This window comes from Naegleria lovaniensis (assembly GCF_003324165.1).
Source record: "Naegleria lovaniensis strain ATCC 30569 chromosome Unknown tig011, whole genome shotgun sequence".
Taxonomy (NCBI): domain Eukaryota; phylum Heterolobosea; class Eutetramitea; order Acrasida; family Naegleriidae; genus Naegleria; species Naegleria lovaniensis.
The window spans coordinates 43,918-62,968 of NW_025407833.1; the positions used below are offsets into that span (position 1 = coordinate 43,918).

The window sequence follows — 19,051 nt, forward strand, 5'->3', positions numbered from 1 at the left end:
ATTGAAAAAATTGAACGAACATCCGATCATTTTCAACCTCCGCTTTGTTACTTCAATCAAAATTCGTGAGGTTGCCAAGTGTGAGAGCTCCTAGTAGTAGTAGATTGGAACTTAAAAACAAAACAAATTAATAGTCGTCGTGAACACTTGGGATTTCATTAGTTTTTTCCGTAATTTTGATTTCATTGTGAACCAACAACAAGAAGAAGAACAACACTGACATCTTTCAACAACATCCGAACAACAATTATTGCTGACTAATGAACGGAAATTTAAATAGTTATGTGATTGGAGTCGACCACGTTCGTTTCCATGTCGATAACGCTCTTCAATCCTCGGCCTATTATTGCTCTCATCTCGGATTCACTCCGATGGCCTATGAAGGTCTTGAAACTGGAAACAAGGATTTTTGTACTCATGTGGTAAGACAGAATGAAATTATACTGGCCTTTACATCGGCTCTTCATAAGGCTCCCTGTAGATTGGAATTGAACACCCAATTACATCCCTATTTATATACGAATTTGAGTCATTGCCGACATCATAGGATTGGCTCATCCACCAACCATCATCATCATCACGATAACAACTACAATACAATTCATAACAATTCAACCACCACCACGAGTGATTCTCCATACATACAGAATGATCCCATTTACAAATTCTATGAATCTATTCAATCCCACGGAAGTAATCATGCTCATGACTTGGCCTTGTTAGTAAGCAATGTTGAGAAGGCTTTTGAACAAGCTTGCAAACATCCAAAAACCATTCCACTTTCTCCTCCTACAAGAATTTACTGTAATCATTCCGATGATGAGGATTATATAGAGTTTGCTTGTGTGGCGACTCAGTTCGGAGAGAAGGCTTGGATTCATACACTCATCAATCGAGATCATCAAAAAGCTTCACCATTTTCGCATCAAGCTCATTGTAATGGACATTCCAATCATCAACATTATGAGGAGGAACAACAGGGTGTCTTTTTACCTTCCTTTAAGAATACTTGTAAACGAAACGTGTCGAGCATTGGTAATTATTTGGAATATTTGGATCATTTTGCAATTGCCATTCCTAAGGGAACTTTGGTTGAATTAATTGGATGGTATTCACAAGCTTTAGGATTTGAACGTTTCTACAATAATGATGATGAGGATCAACAAAAAGGAATTCAAATTAAGAGTTCAGAAAAAGATTTGGGTGGCTTAACAACCATGGTTGTGGCACCCTCATTACTTTCCTCTCTGAATAGACATATTGAGCTACACGGACTCGGAGAAGATGACAGAAACACCATCAGTGAGAAGGAATTACACGAAAGAAGAGAACTTATTGCTTCGAAGGTCATGAAGAAAATGATTAAATTTGTCTTGATTGAACCAGTGAACACCAAACACTCAAAGAGTCAAATTCAGGAATTTTTGGATTATCATGACGGACCAGGTGTGGCACATTTGGCTGTTCACACAGAAGATATTATCAATGCCGTGTCCAAATCAAGAAAGGTTGGAGTTGATTACATATCTGTACCTCCCACATATTACAAGACATGGAGAGAAGAGAAAGCAGAGCTCTATAACATGGTTGTTGAAGATTGGGCTCTCTTAGAAGAGAATACCATTCTTGTGGATGGCATTGTATTTCCAAAAGATCAAGATTTAGAAGACACTGCCGAGAATTCCTCTTCACACAGTAATAATTTCCGTTATCTTTTACAAACATTTACCAAACCAATCGAAGACAGACCAACCTTCTATTTTGAAATAATTTCACGAAGAGGAAACAGTGGCTTTGGTAAAGGAAACATCAAGGCACTCTTCGATGCCATTGAACGATTACAACTCGAACGAGGGAATTTGTTTATCGATTCAAATGGAAGTAAATAGGGATATCATTTCATGGTGACGACTTAATTGCCAACCTTTGACAACAAGAATTCTCGCATTTCGAAACACTTCTTTACGAAATTAAGAAACACCACTGAGTCACTTCTCTCCTACAATTGTAAGGTTCTAAGTGTATCTCTTGGATGCTAAATGGTAATGAAGTATTTTTTCGAAGAAAATGTCCGTGACATCAAAGAATTCGGAGTTGTTCGTTGTAAATTATTGTCTAAAGGTCGAACCAATGGAATAATAACAAGAATTCCTCACCATTCGACGGTGTTGTCAACACCTGTTAGTATTCGTAAACCTGACCATGAACGGCGCTCATTTGTGTTGTAGATCTACCTAGTTCATTCGATGTTTTGAACTCTCCCAAAAGCAACACAGCCGCCGAGATGGATGACAGCTTTCGCGGAAAAAACCTTTTTCCAATTCAACTCCTTCATGCAAACAGAAACATTCTAAAAAAACAAACTCGGTGTCATTGCAATCTCAACAACACGAATCATAATAACACAATCACACGAATCACAACAACACAATCACACGAATCATAGTTCTCAACAATGAACCCACCCAATCCTTGCAACAACAATCATCCCAACATGAATAATCCCAACATGAATAACAACAACAATATACTACCACTCATCCTCTCTTTGCTTCAATCCTCTTCCTCTCAATTGCAATCGTGGCTCTCATCCATAAGTGTTATTCTTGTTGTCATCTTTTCCAATCTTCTCTCAACATGTCATTTTGTATATTCCCAATTAAAATCCAAGCTTGTAACAAACTTTTCAAATCCTTCCATCACCTCCACTACAACAACCCTCCTCTCGAACGCATGTCCCAATACGACCACTTCCTTCATACATTCCTTTCGATTTCTGACATGCAAAATCTTGTGGATTGTATGGTTGGGAACGAGTGCATTGTTTTTGAACTTGTTCTTGTTGAAAAAGATTCAAAATCATCATGGATCATTTCCATCACAAATGTTCATTCATCATCATCAAAATCAAACACTTCTTGAACAAAATTCAACCAATGGCCATTGGAATGAAACTTCATGGCGAATACAAAAACATGTATTTTCTGGATTTTCTTTTTTAAAAGGATATCGACCACCGTCGGTTCTGGAAGTTTTCCAACCATTCATTCTCAAGGATATGGTATCAGTATCATCATCATCATTGAAAAAATCTTTGGAACAACAACACCTTCCTAAAAAGGTAATTGAGGAATTTGGTTTATTTGAAAATTTCACTTCGACCTTTCAAAGTTCTTATCGATGCATTCGATATCGACTCGATTTGGAACGAAAACATTTTGCTCATCTATTCACCACTTGTTTATTTGAAAATATTTGTTTCAATCGAAAAGGCGAATGGATTTTATTTTCAAAATCTCCACATGCGAAAGAGAAGAGTGAAAAAGTTTGGGTACAAACCAATTCGTATCATGCGTTGACTGGAGATATTCATCGAGTGAGAATCAAAGTGTTGGATCCTCCAAGTGCAGTGTTAGTTCGAGGAGTGAATGGAACTGTTCCTAATTTGGGAAATTCAAATGTCATGGAGTTGTCAAAAAATTTTAAATGGATTGAAAAACCAACATTTGGTACTTCGAGACATGCCACGAGTAATATTGGTCATGCAATTTTGGATAATTTTGCTCTCGTCTTCAACTCGATGATTAATTTTGATTATGTGAGTCCTGACAGTCATTTACTCTTTATGGATGACATGTATCCTAAAATTCCAGGAGACACTCGAACACCTGAACTTGTAAAATTACACGGAGATTTAGCAACGAATAGTTCTCTAGAATGGGCTCGAAGAATGACCAATTTAGAACCATTACAACAAGGTTCCAATCATGTCGAAGGATCTTTTATTAAGAACGCTCCATGTGAATTTCATGGAATGAATCCCAATGATGCACATGCACATGAAATGGATACTTGTTTTTCGAGTTTCATTGTTGGATCGACTGGTTCCATGTATAGCTTTATTGAGGGACGAGAATCTGTCATTACCTTATTTCGAAAGTACTTGTTGAGACAATTGAATGTAAAACCTCAGAAGAAGTTTTCAAAAGTGTTCAGAATTGCGATTCAGAACAAACCATTGCATTCGATCAATCGAGATGCTATTATTAATGTCGACAAGATTGTCAATTATTTAAGACAGAATGTCACGGAAAGTGAAATGTTGGAATTGGCCAATAGTGTTCGAGGGAAACATGAACCCAAATATGAACGTGTGGAAATTGTGAATTTGAAATTGGAGAGAATGTCGTTTGAGGAACAAGTACAATTTTTTGGAGATTTAGATGTTTATATTTCCACACAGGGAGCTGCTTCGTACATGTCACTCTTCATGACGAAACCAAATGCAGTCATGTTTTATGTACCCATGTGTTTTAGACACACTTTGACTTGTTCGGATTTGAACTTGAAAATTCATGAGACTTGGGCGACTGAGGTGAAAATTGTTTCCTTGATTCACTATACTCATTTGTTGGAGTGTGTGAAGGGAAATTCTGATGAAGAACCAGGATTTAAGGTGACCGCACGAGTTCACTCCGAACCATATGGAGATTGTCATGAAAGGATTGATCCTAAGGGTTTATATCATGAATTGATCTCAAAGGCATTACAGAGATTGCTGTAAATAAGCTCGGTCCTGTAGAAGAGAACCACAAAAGTAATTACTTCAGAGTTTATTCCATTGCATCAAAATTAAATCATTAAGAATTTCGAAAAAGACTTTTTTCACACTGAAGGATCATTTCTTTCAAAAAAACTTTCCCAAGTTGCATTTCCAAACAAGTAATCTTTCCACTTGAGATACGTCCTTCCTCTCGAAAGCGGGTCCCATACACGTCCCAAATCTAACCTTAGACTTACTTCTGGCACATCTAAAACTTGGATTGGCTCTTTTAACAAGTAAGATTCAGGAATGTCGCATCCACAATATTCCAATTCCAATCTCTTCTTTTTCAAATCCTTGAACAACGTTACCGCTTCATGGAACGTCAACTTTTGAACGAGTTGAACTTTATGACTCTTTTTAAGAAAGAGAGTGAGTTTTTCTGTGATTGTTCCACAATACTTCATACATTCTGTTACAATTTCAGAGGTTAACAAAACTTTAGCGGAGAGAATACGGTCAACTATGGTGGGATTTGCTTTCACACATTGCAAGATAAAGTCAGCATCCATTAATAAATGACCTGGTACATGCATGAAAACCTTTCCATTTCTCTTGATGATATCAATTATTCCTTCTCGATCACTCGGTTCAAAAAATCTTTGAAATATTTCGAGTGCATCACTCACATAACAAGCATTGTTTTCAATGGCTGCCCAAAAACAATCCCTATCGTCATGAAATTGTGTTGGAATGTCAGAAAATGAGCATGGGTTTCTACTTTGCAATGCTGTTAAAATGACTTGCTTGTCATTTAAAAAATGTTCCAAAACGTCATTCAATAGATTCCCATGCGCGTCAAGTACTTTTAAAACAAATTGTCTGTCGTTTTGGAATTTGGGCAAAATATGGTGAAAGAATAATCCGTGTGCCTTGACAGCTTGGATCGCAAAGTTTCTATCATTTCTCATCTCAAGTGGAGCAAATTGAAAAAACAGCTCCCAATCCTCTCGTCTCCAAAAACATTCTTCATCCAAAAAGTCTTCCGCAGCACAATCATACTTGTACATTCGTGTCAGTACTTGTTCCCATAACGTTTTCAAAGGATCGTTTTCGAGTACATTGTTCATTGAGGTTGCAAACCGACCTCTCCTCAATTGTTTTCGTTGTTGATAATTCGTGTGTACTCGATAATATTCGTCAGGTAATTCATACAGTATTTGTAAACCTTCTTTCCATACATCTTTAAGGCTCTGACACCAGACATCTTTGAGAAATGATTGTAGAAAAACATGCAACTTGACATTTACAGGTAGTTCATTGAGAATACTTGTTGGTAGCTTGTCTATGAGTTGAGGAACACATGATTGGATCATGTCTTCTTGAATATTCCCATACATGTCAGTGATTGGAGTATTCAGTAATTCAAGAATGAATTCTTTATCATTTTCCAATTCAATTGGCAACCATGAATCATTGTCTGCGTAAAATCGAAGTGATTGCATACTGAATCTTCGATCTTGTTTCAATCTTTCAGAAGCATATAACGTGCAGTTCTTTGAAGGATTACAACGGATTGCATGCATGACCATTTCTTCATTGTCTCTCAATCTTTCGGATAGCTGAGCTAATAAGCAACGACCATCTCCCAATGCTAACTTTGCTTGATCAAAATCATCCAAATCAAATAAAAAGTTGAAATCATAATATCTTGGAAAGATTATTGACAATTCTACTTTCCATTCAAGTAAAAGTGCTTTTGGAACGAATTTCAGGATTGTTAATCGCTCTGAAGCAACAAGTTGCAAGATTCCAATTTTAAAAGGTCTCCAAAATTCAATATTTCCAATAACTTCGGCTTGTTTTTGATTATTTTCAAACAATTCTGAAACGCCCATTCGTTGTGTCAACCATTGGACCTCATGCCCAAAACTAGAACGGGTCGCGCCATAATTTTCCACATACTCCCGATCGTTCATGAATTCAATGGGAATATCACGGTTTTGTTGTATCCACTGGTGTCTTGTCTGTAAATATTTACTGAAACCTTTCGATTGATTTTCAAATTTTGTTTTCAAACGTTGATATAAAAAATTAAGGAAAGCACAAGAAATGGTGTTCGGTGATGATTCCACAAGATGATGAAAATCAATTAAATTAATTGTAACCAAGTGATTGTTGAGTTTTGGAGATTTGTGTTTCAAGACCGAGTTGTAATGGCAAGGAGCTGCTCGTTTCATTTGTTTGTTGTTTATCACGAGCGTGATACTCAGTGCTTTTTGCGAGGTGACTTCCCATCTCACTCCATTCCCTACTCATGCTTGTCAAGTTCCTTTTTCGCTCAGTTTCGTCTCAATGTTCCGGTGGTAAGGAAGAACTAGATGATGACAGTGCAGAAGTACCGTTTCACCACACACAACTAGCGTCCATTCGACTTTTTATTCCATAACAACTGTGCATGCTCTTTCACATCCAACAACGGGAAAAAATGTGGATGTTCACAGGGCAATTGACCGTGTTCCTTAATGATTGTTTCCATACGTTCAATCATGTCAATACCTTTCATGGGAGAGGTGGCGTTCTTGGGGGACGTTGGTGGTGACGATGGCGTATTATTGCTTGTAAATCCATCCTCCGTCATGTAATAGTACAACAAGAGAAGAGCATAAATGTTTTTAGGATCCATGTCCACAGCATGAAGCGCTAATAAAAACGCTTCATGCCTTCGATCTTGATCGAATAAGTAGAGCAACATGGACTGCACAAGTGTCATGCAAGCATTGAGAGAAATTTCCACACCCGTTTCCCAATCCTTAAACGTTAAAATAATATTGTCGTTTGAACTTCCAAAAAAATCCTTGGCATGCAATCCTTTCTCAGCAATGCGAATACCTTCTTGATGGGAGAAAGAATCACCATTTCGATGGGTCATATTTTCGAACAGTCGAATACATTCCAGTAATTCTTCTGAGAAGGATTCCAAGTGATTAATATCTCTAGAGTAGAAGACATGTTCTACAAAGTAAAAAGCAAAAATGAAATAATCAATGCCCACAATATCAGGCCCTAGTCTTAGACATGCAACAAAACCTGTCTGTTTTAGATTTCTAAATATTGTGTTCAATATTTTCTCCCTCATTGTTTTATCTGGGGATGTGGCAAGTAGTTGAAAATTAATTATATTTGCCGATTCGAGAGGATTTTCTAAAAACTCCTCAGTTTGTTTTTTGATGTTGGTTGGAGCCAAGCATTCGTTGAAAATGTTCAATTCCAATCCAATATTAGACTCGTTTGAATTCGAAGCCACAAGATTGACAAAATTTTTCATCACTAGTCGCATCATTAGTTTTGTAATTCTCACCAAATTTAACCTCTCCATTTGTGCCTCATGATTTTCTCCACTCATATCGAGATTGGGATCCAGTAAACGATCATACAAAAACAAGTAGACGCCATAGGCTGAGAGAAATAGCTCTCGTTTCATTTCTCTCATGCTCTCGATTGAGGGAGCAATTTGTAAAATCGATTCAAATGCTTCTTCCATATGATGAATGTTAATTGAGATTTGAAATGACTCATCGTGCAGTTCATAGAGAGAGGACTTGACTGGAGAACAGGCCATCTCAGCAGCGATCGTGAGAGATCGAGGCTGTGACGAAGATGATAAGGGTGGCGATTGCATCTTCTTTGAACTCTTTCTTCTCCTTTTCGTCTTTTGTTTGCATTTTAACTTATTGGATGACGACGAAGTAAATAGTTGCGTCTCATCAATGGAATTTCTTCGTCGTGACACAATTTCTGAGAGAGCAGGGCTACTGTCTTCCTCAAGAGGATCCCCACTACTATTAGTCGCCAAGAATGAATTCTTGGAATGTGTGGTCAACGATTGAGATTTGTGCAATGGCGTCATTGTGGTCATTGGGGATGATAAGGAACACATTCGGTGGTGTCGTGTGTGAGTCTTCAAACCAGCAGTTGTTGTTGTAGTACTAGTTGTGCCAGCACCAGCTGAAGCAGAAGTGTTTCTTTTGTTGTTGAGATTATTTTGTGAATGCTGCTGTTGATGACCCTTGTCATTTCTGTTGTTATTATCTCGCTCAGAGATACTAGATGCCAAATCGGGAGAATGTTCATCATCCATTTCATCAAACAAGAAGTTGTCGGCAGTAGAGCTTGAAGTACTTGAAGTGAATGTTTCTTCATCGGCATGCTCACTCTCGCTACTGCTAATACTATATTCATTATTGAACCAAAGAGCCTTATATGATGGCGGTTCCTCATCATCATGAATGTGTTGTGGATGAAAATTAACACGTTGTTTCTCTACGGGTCGGTTTAAACTAGGGGATGGAACTGTTGGATGAGCTCTTTCTGAGATTGGGATTGTTGTGTGTTTCTGTACATTCTTCATCCAGCCATTGTGTGTTTCTTCTTTGGGTTTTATCGGAACAGGCTTGTGCTTGGTTTCGGTTGAAAGGTTTACTTCTTCCTTCTCATTCATTACGCGTTCCGTAGAGAGATGATGGACGAATTATTGCTGTTGTTGTTATTCTCGAATAGCTCTTGTGAAGACTGTGCAACGTGTGTTCTTTCTCGGAAATTATTTCAACAAACTCAGAATTGCAGTAGCAGAAATTGAGCCAACCCGTACTTGTTATGATGTCTATTACTATTATGATTATTATTAATACTATTGCACAAAAGTTATGAACTCTACACGGAATGTGCTTGTGGTGGTTCAAACTTTTGAACGGAAATTTTCAGCAGTAGGTGCAAGCGAGGTTGGTTCTGTTTTTTCGTATGATGTGTGTTAATTGGTGCACCAACAGCAACCACGAACAACAAAAGAAGTCTTTTTGTGTTGGAGGAAAATACCCGAGATTGGCTCAAGAGTTGATGAAAAATAAGCGCAACACGAAATTTTGCGTTAGTTCAACTGCTGCTGTTCTATTGTTGCCTTTCAAAATGTTTTGAATTGAGGGAATAAATATTTAGTTGAAAGTATATCCCTTAATCTCACAGAAACTATTTTATTAATTTTCGTAACGAAGACACATGTAAGAAGAAATACTCTCTTTACCCAGTTTCTCAGAGTATTTTCGAAGCAGTTCAATTTCTTCAAGAGTTGGTGCATCCACCGAACGGTAAAATGATTTTCCGTCATCGTCAGCAAACTCATTGTACAAAACATTTCCATCCTTAAAATCAAAATTAATTTTCTTCCACATTTCAATGTGAATCCTTCTAAGGATTAAATGGAGTTCCTTATCACCGGCGTCGTAGACGAACATGAATTTCTTTGAATCAATGTTCAATAGTTCTAATAGATGATTCTGTTGCCCCTTCTCCAAGAGCTCCTCATAAATTTCATCGTCATCAAATTTTATTGGTCTCCATTTCTTTCTCTGTTTTTCAAAATCAAAATCATCATTAAAAGCAATACCAAGCTTGGTATGAACCAAGTCTCTTGGAATGAATCTCTTGATCCTTTGAATGAATTCAGGTCTTTGCCATCCACGTACGCAACCATAGACAAGTACCATGTCATAACAAAAGCTCATTTTTTGAATCATGTTCTGGGGTTGAATTCGTCCTCAATGAAAGTGATTGACTTTGTGATTGCGAGCTAATGAGTTTTGCACCGAAATGAAAGGGCAAATCAATTGTTCAAGTGCCATTCAAAGAAGATTAGCATGTCATGTTCACTGATGCAACATGTAGTAGTACTTTTATTATCAACAAGAGCTGCAACTCTTGACGTTCTTGAATTAAGCTGAAGTACAAGAGCAAAATGTGAAGAGGGATATAAACTTCCACAAAGGATTCCACACCGATCTCGAAGATGCTGTACTCAGATTAGAAGTATCTTTGGATTCTTTGGGTGTTTGATAGGTTGTCCATCGCAAAGAAAACTCGGTTGGTATTTCTAAAATGTGTCTCTGAATAACAATCTTGTCTGTGTTGACAGGATGTTGAGGAAAGTCGGAAGCAATCGAATGGTGTGCAATTTTCTCATTAAAGAGAACATCGAAATAAATATGAAAAACAGAGAAGGGCATTTCTGGAGAGGCATTCATGGCACCCAGTAATTGAAGTTCCTCAAAATCAATAAAGTTTGCAAGATATCGCGAGAATGGAAGTGCATGTTGATCGTCTCTCATGCGACATGTTCTATTCATGACCTGAACATGGAAAGGTTTTTCTGTTGTGAGCGATGGAAGTCCAGAAAATGAACTGCTCATGAATAGTTGATCGCTCGTTGCAAGAAAATCGTTTGGGTTCACATGATTGAGAAGAAAAGTTCTCAAAATAGCTTCTCTCTGTTGCAAGCTCAATCTATTGTAATTCACGTAGGGCATCAGTTTGGTAAGATTTCTCACCAGTGAAATACAATTATCTTTAACCGTGTGCTGTTTAGCCACTCGGTGCGTATGTCGCTTGACCATCTTATTTCTATAGCTCTTGAGTTGGTTCTTGTTGATTGTTAAAAAGTCCATTGCAAGCTCGGAGTCTGTTTTTTCGTAATTGTCCATCAAATGTTGCAATTTTGCTTGCTGTGTTTTGGATTCCAATGCGGCAATCTTTGGAGAAAAGTAATCAGAAAAGAATCTTGGAGTGAAATCATGCAAAATGAAATAGAGTAACATTCGAGAAACCTTTGAAACATCATAATCAAAGTGCTGCGAGGTTTCATAAGAGTTCATAATAATTTGAGCAATCTCATTCCTCATTTCCAAATCTCTTTTGCGATTGTCGATGGAATGTGTGGGGTTACTATTCGTGACACTTGTAGCGCTTTGATTATTGTTGGGGGTTGAAGATTTCAAAGACCAACGCAGGAGGGACGACTTTCGATTGCTGGCTGGTGGTGATGGTGCAGACCTCTGAGGATTAGAATTACTTAGATTATTGGAAGTATTGGCAGGAGAGGAAGAGGTGACAGTTGTGTGGGAAATGGTAGTGGTGGAATGAAGAGATGCTGAGGATGGTTTGTTGTTGTTGTTAGGCGCGTTATTGTTGGAATAACGAGATTTGGGGGAATGAATCGATCGGTTATGAATTGAGGCGTGACTAGTCGACAACGACGACTGATTTTTGCATTCGAGAGGAGTGGCAGAATGTTGATGAGTGGGTGAAGATGATGACTCTTTCGAAGCATCAAATTGGTAGACCTTTCCATTCACACCGTCTTTGAAAACAGAGCCTGACGAGATCTCAATAAGGTCCTTTCTTGGATTACCATCGAGTGATCTAAAGTTGTGATAATAGAGAGTAATTTCAGGCATTTCCACAAAGCTGAAATTGCGTTCATGAGTGGGAAACTGAAAGTCAATATGAAGTGTAAACTTGTCAAAGGCTTTCCAATGATTGACTACAATGAGATGGCGAGTACTATTATTGAGAACATTTCTCTGTGTATCTGTGGCATCTATCTCATTGGCATCTGTAAACTTGTTGCTCACAGTTTGATACTTGAAGAGTGGTGCAGAATTTCTGACCTCAAGAATTGTCTTTAAACGTTCGAGAAGAATATTTGCAGTGTTGTTTGTTTGTGTGGTGTTTGACTTGTTGCTGTCGTCACTACTAACAGTACGTTGTTGCACCTGTTGACTTCCTCTTCTTCCCCTTGACAATGTTTGAGAAGGTTCCATAACGTTCACAAATGGTTTGGAATTGGCCGTGTTGCGAGCACCACCAAAACTGCTACTACCAGTACTGTTCTCAATGGTCTCAATAATGACCGTAGATTCTTGTTGTTTTTGAGCAGATAGCGATTCTTGAGGTCTGTTAATGATCTTTTCCAATTCATCAAGCCAAGGAATAGGTTTGGAAAGATCCACATCGACCTCGACCTCAGCATCATTTAAACGTCTAAAGCCATACTCTTTCACCCAATAATCAATAATTGCGTCCTTAAAGAGAGTGTATGCATTAAATTGCATGCATCGAAGTGGAACAAATATCACTGGATGATACATTTGGCGTAGAACTTGTTTCAGGAAAGGGCTTACATGTGTCAGGTCTGAAGGTATAGATGAAACATTTCTCCTCGAAGGTTTTGTCACTTTTGTGAAAACATCTTGAAACATGTAGCTCAGAGAAAATTTGTGGTAAAACAATCGGCATGTCGATGCCAAACTCTCAAATTGAGAAATATCGCAGTAGGTGAGTATCAATCCCAGCATGTCATCTTCGAGTTGTGTCAATTTTGTCCTCGACTTGGTCTGAATGAATCGAGGAAGATCTTCGAATAAACTAGTTGTGAATGGAGAAGTGTTGGTTACGGGTGTTGTCTCTTCTGAAAAGACTAGAGGTGACAATTCACTGTTTTCGTGAATGGTCGTTTTGTGATCCATGTTGGCGCTAGTAGAAGAACTGTTGCATGAAGCTTCTACCAATGTTGTTGTTGTTGAGTTGTGATTGGAAAGAAGAGTGGATGAAAGTGTTGTGTTTAACAAAGTTTGAGTAGCTACGGATGAATCATCATGTAGTGGCGACGTTGTATGGCGCTGATTGGGAGTTTCATCATGCATTCGATTGGTTTCCAGACAAGTTCCCATGGAAACTGCGCAGAGATCAGTATTATCATCATTATGGGATGATGGCATCAATGCAACAAGAGAGGATGTGGAATGAGAAGGAACTCTGGTGTGAGGTTTTGTCGTCGTGGCCGTACTCGCAGTCAATTCGGGCTCTCGTTCAATCGTGGTGGTCGTTTCGAGTGGTGTCCTGGTTGCTGCTTGGTTTGTTTCCATCATGATGGACATTGTGGTGTGTGCTTCTTCTTCTGTACTGCTGAGCTGCTGATCAAGACAGGGTGGAGAGGACATGGAAGATGTGTTGGAAAGGGATTCCAAGGACTGATGCGTGGTGGTGGGTGAAGTCGTTGTTGCTGTTATGAGGGTGGTCGTACAGGAAGAAGATGTTATGGAAGAAATGTTCTTCGCATGATGATGATGATGATGAGAATGATTTGATTGTTTGTCATCATGTGGATGATCAGAAGGTAGAGTGGAATGGAGTGATTCTTCTCGAGAAAGAAGAAGAGAATCCACACGATCAAAAGCTGGGGAATGTTGGAACATGAAGAAGAAGAGGCTTGATGAGAGTTGGACGGCCGTTTGTTCTCCAAATCTCCCAATGTCGTTAAAATTGGTAAATCAACTTGATGATTCAAACTAGGCGTTAAAGAGTTGTTGTTGTTGTTGTTTTTATGATGATTCAGGTTAGAGGAGTGATTGGACATCTCGGTCGTTGTTGTTATGGTTGTGGTTATTATAGATGATGAGGTTGCTAACGAACAGGAAGAAGCCCCGGCTTGGTCCTCTTCGTCCGTCATTTTCCCAATAGTCTCCTGTGTATGAAGAGTTGTTGTTATTGAAGATGAATTAAAACTTTCAAATATATCCTTCAAAGAGAATTGATTCTTCTCGGATTTTTACAAGGTCTTCTTGTTTCTAATAACTTGTTATTGTTCTGGTAATAAAAAAACACAATGCACAGAGGAATCTCTTTGGTTCAAAGCTCCTGTTGTTGATGATGATGCTGCGGCACTGTTGTAGGATGATTGTTTCTCTCAAGTTCAGAAAAACAAAGGCTTTGTCGCTAAATTTCAGGCTTGCTGAATGTGTCTTGAAATCGTTTTTTGTTGCTGAAAAATTGACTGTTGACACCTTCGTTCAAAAATATAAATAGTAGACAAGGACCTTTGTGTCAGCCGTCTCGGCTTTTGGCTTTAAAAATCCCCAGATACAGCAATTTATTTGAGTCTGTCGAACAAGATTTCAGTTGAATTCACAACCGTTCAAAACCCTTAACTCTGTCTTTGAGTGAAACTTTATCGTCTTCTCTTTCCTCTTTGCATGAAAGATATGGCTCGAGTATGATGATACTAGTTTTTGTACATTTTTAACTATTTATTTAGTGAAAAGGAAGTCTTTGCTAAAACAGCAAAAAATGATTGTTGTTGCGGGTTCGCTTTGGTTATTTGAGGAAATGTGAGAAATTCATTGTGATTTGGTTTCAACTCATGCCACAACAAGGGCAAGGTTGTAGGTTTCGCTGTGTTGGCAGTGCCTGGATTTCATGGTCGCCAGACATCTGACACGAAGGGACTACGTTCAAAACCTCTAAAAATGATTAGTCCTTGGAAAAGAAATCAGAAAAGGATCAGCGACAAGAAATATGCTAATTCTACATTGTTTGAATAACTAAATAACTGAGAGTATTGTGATAATCTGTCTTGTCTGCTCTATTTACAACACCAAGTTCTTCTGAGTGACATACTTTGTGAATCGCTTCTTTAAAGCTCGGACAATAGTTTTCAACACAAGTCAGGGGGGAACACCACGTCGCAGTTAATCTGGCTCAATACACCAGGTCTTGGAATGCATGGAGGAGGCACACCGTTGTTCAATTCCAACAAATCAGCAATTTGAACATTGGGAAGAGCTTGCAACACATGCACCCCATGAGATGTTTTGCATTTCGATGGGTTCTCGCAAGTTGGGGGTAAAATAACAGTGGTCTCATCTCGCATAAACATTGCATAATAAGCTGCACTACCTGGATCTGAAATGTAAACGTCCACGTCTGAGAAATATTTCACTTGTGATGGAATGCCTGGGAATTTGTACAAATCAATATCTTCAATGATGAGTTTTCGTGTTGAGCCGTCCTTATTACGAAGCAGTTGCTGAACGAATGGATCCTGAGGTAAGTGTTTTCGTAAATAGTCAGCCAATTGGTCCACGTTGAAAATGGCTTGAAGGAAGCGGTCTGACATTTCTTTTCGATTAATAGCAATGAGAAGATCTTTCTTCATGGTGTAAGCACGAAGTCTTTGTTTTTGCTGAGCTTTGGAAAACTCTCCATCGAATGGAAGTATTTGTAAGTTTTGGTAGGTCAGTTCTCGAATTTTCATATAAGTATATTCCTTTCCGTATGGGTAGATCACTAAATTATTGGTGGTGTGACCAGCATAAAAATTGGTGAAACAAGTTTGCAACTCCATTCGTTTTGAACCAACAACTGAAGCTGCAGAGGAATCATTTCGACATGGTGCTGGCATAATTCTCCATTGTCCACCCACAAAACATCTCTGCAGAACTGGATTTTGACTCAACAACTCTCCACCTGTTAATGAAAACTTATTTCCCAACTCGAGATCATATCCAAATAGACCCATCCAATCAAATCCTTCCTTACTTTCCAAATCATCCAAATACAAAATATGATTGTCTTGTAATTGAGAACTAGATTGGGAAGCATCTGGCGTTTGAAAATTCATCATCAAGCCCATAATCATACCCAACGATTGCGAGAGAAAATGTCCAGCATTTCCAGCAGCATAACGTTTCAATGCATACACTGGCTTTTCATAAATTTGAAAATCCTTTGAGAGGGCGACTGGAGCATAAAAATTCTCATTACAAAGTGCATCGGGATTTGAGGCCACACGGGATTTTAATTCCTCAATCGCTTCATTTTCTCGAGCTTGTTCAGTAAGACTTTTCTGAGCTCGTTCCTTTCCGTTATAGACCCTACTCTCAGTCTCACCTGGTTTTCCACTACTACTCTCAACCGCAGGGGTACCATAGCTCAAAGTTCGATTCACCAACAAACTACGACATGGAACTTGTCTTGTTTTTTTCACGAACACATTCTCCACTCGGGACTCATCATGCTTATTCATTTGCAGCACCAAATCACCATCGACGAGAGCGCCAAAAAAATTACCACGATCGGAATGAACGGTTGAGCCTTGCGTGTAGACCCAGGGTCGAGTGTTCATGGTTTCAACAATACGATCTCCAGAGACGCGTTGAGAGGGTTCAAAGAGAACAAATTCACCACTCGTGGTCATGCAGAGATTTTCAATTTTACAGGAAGCCATGTAGGTATCGGTGCTGTAAACATTTGGGAAACCATCGGGAATGAGGATCCGAGGTTCTTCCAAGTTTCCGTATCGATTGCATCGGTGATGTCCGAGGAGAGGTTTCAATGTTGGAGAGTATTTGCTAAGCTTGGTATGCGAGATGGCTTTGTTTTGAGTTAATTGTTGCATGAGTGAGCTGCTCCATAATTCGGAAGCTGACACTTTTTCAAAATCGCGTTCTTCAAACACAACTGAGGATGGTAATGAGGAGACTCGGGAGTGCAATTCTTCTTGGATGTATCGAGAACGGAGACCCCTCAATGAAAAGGATTTAAATTTGTTTGCCGACGACAAGGTTAATACAAGAACAGTGAGGCAAGTAGTGATCATGGCAGTACCGATCAAAAACCAGAATGCTTTAAATGGAGGAAGAGAAGGCAACTTCATCGTAGTTGAGGTTGTTGCAAACATCTTTTTGAGCATTTGCTCTTGTGATGGCGTTGTTACAGGTGGGCTAGCAGTCGCGGCTTTGATATCTCGCGAAACTTGGGCCAAGTGCATTTTAAATGGACAATTTGCAGAAGTGAAATATTGCTGTCTTGGAAAAAATAGAGAAATGTATTGTGATGAGGAAAGAATCGATTGCTACCAGTGTTGCAAAGTGTGGGTGTTGTTATGATCGTTATCCTTGGTCTTTTTTTTGAATGAAAATTTTGTATTCAGTAACAATGACCGTTGACATTATCCAAGCACATTTAGTTCACTAACAATCGAATTTGTATGTGAAGGAATTGTAGAACAATGAGCATACAATTTGGCGGCAACAACAAACACTCAAAATCATGATGGGGATTGAAAGGTTCATGTGAATGTGTCACTTGTAAAGGAAGGAATAAACAATTGGTGCAAACTGGAATTAATTTGGTACACTGAACTCCGTGAAATATGAGCTCACCCATTGTCATACAACGTTGACCAAAACACTTGCACACCTCAGACCCACATCAATCGAGATATTGCGCTTTCAACGTTCTACTTTACATCACTTTCTTAAGGATCACTTGGGTTCAACATACAACAAAGCGCGATAATGATCCTGTACAAAGTAAACAACTTTTTATTACTTTCTCATCATTTCACTTATTGAAATGAATCTGCAATTCTCTTCAACACATCTGCATAAATGGTTTTATAATTCTCAATTCCCCACACAAAATCAATATGCCCATAATCATCCAAATACATGACATTCTTCACATGATGTGCAGGTAATTCACTCAACAATCGTTGCACATCTCTCACATCGGCCAACACATCCAATCCACCATGATACACAGCAATATCCACATGGAGATTTCTCAACTCAATTTGAGGTGCACTGAATTGATGATAATGTGCATAATTTTCCACAGTTCCATAATCAAACATTTGGAATTTTCCTGAACGCACTAATTGAGCCCAATGTCCTGCATTTAATGTTGAAGTACCGGCAGGTAAGCGATCCATATAGAGTGGGAGTCTTGTTTCATTGGCTTTTGATTTCAATCCATGACATCCACTCATCAAACAATAGGTATTCATGCAAATTTCCTTTTCAAGAATACTATTGGAACAAATATGAGGTTCCCATTTCTGTAATTGTTTGGTCGATGGTAAAAATTCATCCATACCAAGACTTTCCAATACTTCATCAATGTGAAGACGAGCCAAAATTTTCACCATTTCACTTCCTGGATGATTCAAATACGAGACTGGAGCCAAAGCGATAAAAATGGAAATTTTATCCGTGAAATCTTGTGGACACGCGGCATATTTCACGCTTTTAGAGGCCGTACTTGTGAAACATTCCAATGCCATGGTACATCCTTGCGAGTGTCCAACATAGGCCAATTTTGACTGTCCACTCACTTTGAGAGCATGTTCGACCATGGTTGGTAAATCCAATGCAGCCATCTCATCCCAAGTGAATTGCCAAAATTGTTTCGAGTCCTGTGAAAAGTAAATGTTACGATTGGAATATTCATTTCCACGAACATTTCCAAGCCAGACATCTTTATGAACAAAGTGTCCACACCACATAAACAACAACAATATAATGATCCAACTTACCATAACCAGCATCTGCTAAAATAAATCCCAAAGATTGATAGGGTAAATTATTGACCCATGTCGAACTGCAATCTAAAAAGCCATGTTGTAAAAAGACAACTTTTCTTGGAGTGGTGGCTGCAGCATTGGAGAAGCGACCACGAGGAATTCTTTGACTATGATGTGAGATGTGAAATCGTCATCGTGTTAACGTTGTTGTATATCATTAATGTCAACAACAGTACGGATTAAAAAACATGATATGTTGTTGTTCATTCAAACAAATACGTACAGGGATAAAATATAGCCATCGGGTGTTGTGGCATAATGTTGTTCAACTGGATAACCCCAATATTGAATCAATTGTGTAACGTTGGAACGAACATTTTGAGCGTTCACAATATTGTCGTTACTCAATGAAGTCATCGTCGTCATGGTCAAGCATAGAACCACAAAGATGACACGGAATGTCAGAAAGGATGACATTTTGGTGTTGTCAGACAGAAGGATTGTTTTTTTTTCAGAGTTCAGCATGAGAATCT

At 38.6% G+C, this 19,051-nt stretch overlaps 8 protein-coding genes across 8 annotated transcripts; 2 read left to right on the plus strand and 6 right to left on the minus strand.

Annotated features, from left to right (window-relative positions):
• Positions 1 to 260: 260 nt before the first annotated feature.
• Positions 261 to 1,889, plus strand: C9374_000752 (uncharacterized protein; the record flags this gene model as incomplete). The annotated part of the gene is made up of 1 exon (XM_044697494.1): positions 261 to 1,889. The coding sequence occupies one exon, from the start codon at positions 261 to 263 to the stop codon at positions 1,887 to 1,889; it is 1,629 nt and encodes a 542-aa protein (XP_044551894.1).
• Positions 1,890 to 2,884: 995 nt separating this feature from the next.
• On the plus strand, positions 2,885 to 4,564 carry C9374_000753 (uncharacterized protein; the record flags this gene model as incomplete). Its single annotated transcript, XM_044697505.1, has 1 exon — positions 2,885 to 4,564. The coding sequence occupies one exon, from the start codon at positions 2,885 to 2,887 to the stop codon at positions 4,562 to 4,564; it is 1,680 nt and encodes a 559-aa protein (XP_044551895.1).
• Positions 4,565 to 4,665: 101 nt separating this feature from the next.
• On the minus strand, positions 4,666 to 6,783 carry C9374_000754 (uncharacterized protein; the record flags this gene model as incomplete). The annotated part of the gene is made up of 1 exon (XM_044697516.1): positions 4,666 to 6,783. One exon carries the CDS (start codon positions 6,781 to 6,783, stop codon positions 4,666 to 4,668), a length of 2,118 nt encoding a protein of 705 aa, XP_044551896.1.
• A 179-nt stretch (positions 6,784 to 6,962) lies between these two features.
• On the minus strand, positions 6,963 to 9,044 carry C9374_000755 (uncharacterized protein; the record flags this gene model as incomplete). Its single annotated transcript, XM_044697527.1, has 1 exon — positions 6,963 to 9,044. One exon carries the CDS (start codon positions 9,042 to 9,044, stop codon positions 6,963 to 6,965), a length of 2,082 nt encoding a protein of 693 aa, XP_044551897.1.
• A 532-nt stretch (positions 9,045 to 9,576) lies between these two features.
• C9374_000756 (uncharacterized protein) lies at positions 9,577 to 10,104 on the minus strand (the record flags this gene model as incomplete). The annotated part of the gene is made up of 1 exon (XM_044697538.1): positions 9,577 to 10,104. The coding sequence occupies one exon, from the start codon at positions 10,102 to 10,104 to the stop codon at positions 9,577 to 9,579; it is 528 nt and encodes a 175-aa protein (XP_044551898.1).
• Positions 10,105 to 10,311: 207 nt separating this feature from the next.
• On the minus strand, positions 10,312 to 13,629 carry C9374_000757 (uncharacterized protein; the record flags this gene model as incomplete). Its single annotated transcript, XM_044697549.1, has 1 exon — positions 10,312 to 13,629. The coding sequence occupies one exon, from the start codon at positions 13,627 to 13,629 to the stop codon at positions 10,312 to 10,314; it is 3,318 nt and encodes a 1,105-aa protein (XP_044551899.1).
• Positions 13,630 to 14,867: 1,238 nt separating this feature from the next.
• Positions 14,868 to 16,982, minus strand: C9374_000758 (uncharacterized protein; the record flags this gene model as incomplete). The annotated part of the gene is made up of 1 exon (XM_044697560.1): positions 14,868 to 16,982. One exon carries the CDS (start codon positions 16,980 to 16,982, stop codon positions 14,868 to 14,870), a length of 2,115 nt encoding a protein of 704 aa, XP_044551900.1.
• Positions 16,983 to 17,561: 579 nt separating this feature from the next.
• Positions 17,562 to 18,995, minus strand: C9374_000759 (uncharacterized protein; the record flags this gene model as incomplete). The annotated part of the gene is made up of 3 exons (XM_044697571.1): positions 17,562 to 18,472; positions 18,531 to 18,685; positions 18,802 to 18,995. The coding sequence occupies 3 exons, from the start codon at positions 18,993 to 18,995 to the stop codon at positions 17,562 to 17,564; spliced, it is 1,260 nt and encodes a 419-aa protein (XP_044551901.1).
• Positions 18,996 to 19,051: the final 56 nt, after the last annotated feature.